The 3,490-nt window shown below is 49.4% G+C and overlaps 1 protein-coding gene across 1 annotated transcript; it reads left to right on the forward strand.

Annotated features, from left to right (window-relative positions):
* Nucleotides 1-1,940: 1,940 nt before the first annotated feature.
* FERD3L (Fer3 like bHLH transcription factor) lies at nt 1,941-2,572 on the forward strand. Its single transcript, XM_020901436.2, has one exon. It carries the CDS (start codon nt 1,941-1,943, stop codon nt 2,430-2,432), a length of 492 nt encoding a protein of 163 aa, XP_020757095.2. The 3' UTR covers nt 2,433-2,572.
* The last annotated feature ends 918 nt before the right edge of the window (nt 2,573-3,490 follow it).

Consider the following 3,490-nt stretch of genomic DNA (forward strand, 5'->3'; position numbering starts at 1 on the left):
CTGCTTGTCAAAACAAAAATTAATCCTCTGGTTTACTTATTCTTTAGCCACAGTTGAAATTCCAATTCTTTTTTATTTTTCAGGCTTTGAGAGAAGTTTAGTAAAAGCCAAATAGGCAATCACAGTCAGAGATATTCTCATTACATCTTTCAGGGACATTAATTTTTATTTTTTCTACTTGAGCTATCACAATGCAAATTGGAGAGTGAAAAGTAAACACAAAGGAAAAGAAAACTAATTAAAGGATAAAAGAGCAAGGAAGAGAATCCAGACACAATTTTTTTAAATAAGAAAAATAATAGAAAGCCAAAAGAAGACTCCAAAATTATATTGCTTTAATAGTATCTGGGAGAACTCACAGACCAGCAGGCTAGGAAAAGGAAAGAAATTGTGCTTACCTGTTAGAAGCAGGCAGTTTCTGGGAGCTGTCCAATGTACTAACTTAAGCATCCCAGTCACTACTTACCTCCTCAATAGAAATTGATGTCTTCGTATATCTCCCTTGAACCAAGGCATCTCTGCACTCATCTTTTTAAGCTTTCTTTTAATACATCTACAAAATGATTTTCTTAGGTGTTGTTCTGCCCCACCCTGTCTCTTAAAAATCTTTACATTGAATAATTAAATATAGCTATTGGTAAAAAAGAAAACTAAACCCTTCTATGTTAAAAAAAAAACATATATACATGAGATATATTTGAAATCAGTAAAATTTTCATTTTCGTTATACAAAATTTATAATCTTTTTTTTTATCTCAAAAAAAAAAAAAACACCTCTTAAAATGCAGTAGAGTTTCTACTCTAAAATCTTGTAAGGTGGTGGTAATGAAGAAACGTAACCAGATAGAAGTGTCAAGGTTATTGTTTGTTCAGGAATACCAATCAGCAACTTAAAAGTTTGAAAGACTTCTCCACGGAGGGTGAGCTGATTGACCAATTCATTTATCAAAAGATGAGTCGCAATTTTGAAAGGAGACTGAAGTTGTTTTGTTTGAGGGGAGGGTTTGCCTTCCTCCCACACAGGGATTATACAGTAAAGCACGCTGGGAGAAACACTCTGAGCTTCCCTTTTTCATGTTATTGCCATCATCACTTTTTGCCCTCTAAGTAAAATCCTTTACGGGGGTGGGGAATAAAGGTTAGGAAAGGAAAGTCAAGTATCTCAATTGTTAGACTGATTATAGCGAAACAGATTTTAGAAGTCAGGGTTCCTAAAGCAGCAGGAGAGCTGTTTACCTTGCAGTGGAAAGAGAAAGAGGATTCCAAGAGCGACTCTGGGGAATGCCCCCTCGCCCCTCCTACGATGCTTACTTAAGCTAATGGAAGATCTTGCCTTTCAGTAGCCGCTGCACTGGGATACCAGACAAACAGCTCCCCTCGACCCCTGGCAGACAGGGCCCCTCTTCTGGACATCATTAAAAGCACATGCACTTGTTTCACACCCATTGGCAGCGGAGGGTGGCAAGATTCGGAACTCCCACCCTGAAGCCAAGGAGAAGCCAGAGCGGTGGAAAACATCCTTGCTTTGAAAACCCAAAGCTAAATTAAAGAGCTACATGAGACGAGGAGCTTGAAGAATATTAGTTGGCTGCGGGAGTGTGGAGACACAAAAAGCACAGCAGGTAAGAGCTGGAGGTTGTTGCCAAGAAGGAACTGTCCCAGGTGGCAGGGCGGAAAGGATCGCAGAATTGGAGGCCTGTTCCTTTGAGTCTTGCCGGGCGTTCTCAAGCTTGTCTTCTTCCATCAGTTTCGAGAGGAGGGACGTTGTCAGAGCCTTCCCTATCGGTGCAGCTAATCCTGTTATCAGCTTGGTTATACATATTAATGTCCCTGACCCTTTGGTGATGGTGACCCATCAGATCCAGGGCTGTTAGGAAGGCCGGCACCAGGCGTGCCCCTCCCTTCGAGAAACCTATGAGACGCAGGGCCCAGCAGACGCGATGGCAGCCTTGCCCGAGAGCTGCGTGGACGCCACCGTCCTGGACTTCGTCGCAGACCTATCCCTAGCCTCCCCGGGGCACCCCCTCCTCTGCGACTTGACACCTAGGGTCCCCTTTGGGAACAACCAGGACCTTGTGCTCCGAGACGGAAGACCCCGGAGTCTGGCGCGTTTTGAGGAAGAGGATCCAGAAGAGGAGGGGGAAGGAGAAGAGGGGGAAAACGAGGAGGGAGAGGAACCCGGGAGAGGCGCCTCCCTGCTGGGCCGCCCCAAGAGGAAACGGGTGATCACCTACGCCCAGCGCCAAGCCGCCAACGTCCGCGAGAGGAAGCGGATGTTCAACCTCAACGAGGCCTTCGATCAGCTGCGGAGGAAAGTGCCCACTTTTGCTTATGAGAAGAGGCTCTCCCGGATCGAGACTCTACGCCTGGCCATTGTCTACATCTCCTTCATGACCGAGCTCTTGGAGAGCTTGGAGAAGGACACCGACTGAGCCAGGGTGGGGTGGACGTGTCTGCCCGCTCCTCGCCTGGGCGCGCACGGGTTTGGGGTGTTTGAAGACCCTGCAGTGGGGGCCAGGAGGGGCCCTCCAAGACAGAACGTCTGGCCTTCTGGAGCTTGGTTCTGGATTGTAAAGTGTCCACAGCCCTCGAGAGGCGTGGAAGCCGTAGAGTTAATATATAAGCGGTCGCTGTCGATGGAGTATGGGGCCGGAGCGGGCGGGGCGAGTGAGGCGAGTTAACGCCGGGTTGGGGCAGTCGAGGCCCACGTCCCAAAGCGGCGTCTGTCGGGCGGGAGGGAAGCTAATCCTCCCCGCAGATGGGAGACTTCGGGAGCGTCTGTGCAGTCCTATCTTTTAACTTTTCTTTCTTTCTTTTTTAATATAACTATAAAGAGATATTCCTACTTCTTTATCTTTATTTTTCGCCTCTAGACTCGGCGCTGAGCCATCCCAGGCAGGCGCTCCGCCCCGGCCCGTGCTCTTGCGGCGCCGGGAGGGGAGAGGGGCGGAGGGGGTGGTCCTAGACCGGGGTGGAGGGAGGGTTACTGGGCCCGGGGCGCTCCGGCTCTCTCGTGCGGTCCTCAGTCCCGTCGAGAGGCAGAAAGAAGGAGATGAGAAAGCAGGAGACATTATTCTCCTGTCCTCGCCTCCTCTCCCTCCCCTTCCCTTCTCCTCTCCTTAGGCTCTAACCGGCAGCCCCGTTTTGGCCCCTCCGGGAGTAGGATGCTTGAACCGGGAGGGAACTGGGGACAGCTCCAGCTTACGCGCTGGGGGTGCAACTGGGCTTACAAGCGTCCCGGGGGCCCCGAGCCTTTACCACCTGCAGTTGTTTCCCCTGGTCGCCTACTGGGGGAAAGGACCGGGTCTTCCCAGGGGCAGCCCCACCGGAGCGCGCACTTTCAAATTTTTAGCTGTAGGTAGGGAAGATAGTTTTCATTCTAGTTGCATCTAGGGGTAAGGGAGAGAAAACGTCAGAGGAGGAAATTCATTCTTCCACTTTGCCAAAAAGTGTGCGATGGAGATGAGCTTGAAGCAAGATCGTGCTGAGG

The sequence above is a fragment of the Odocoileus virginianus genome, chromosome 1 (assembly GCF_023699985.2).
Source record: "Odocoileus virginianus isolate 20LAN1187 ecotype Illinois chromosome 1, Ovbor_1.2, whole genome shotgun sequence".
NCBI lineage: Eukaryota > Metazoa > Chordata > Mammalia > Artiodactyla > Cervidae > Odocoileus > Odocoileus virginianus.

Coding starts and splice junctions, on each gene's coding strand:
- FERD3L (XM_020901436.2), top strand. CDS start 1,941: ATGGCAGCCTTGCCCGAGAGCTGCGTGGACGCCACCGTCCTGGACTTC.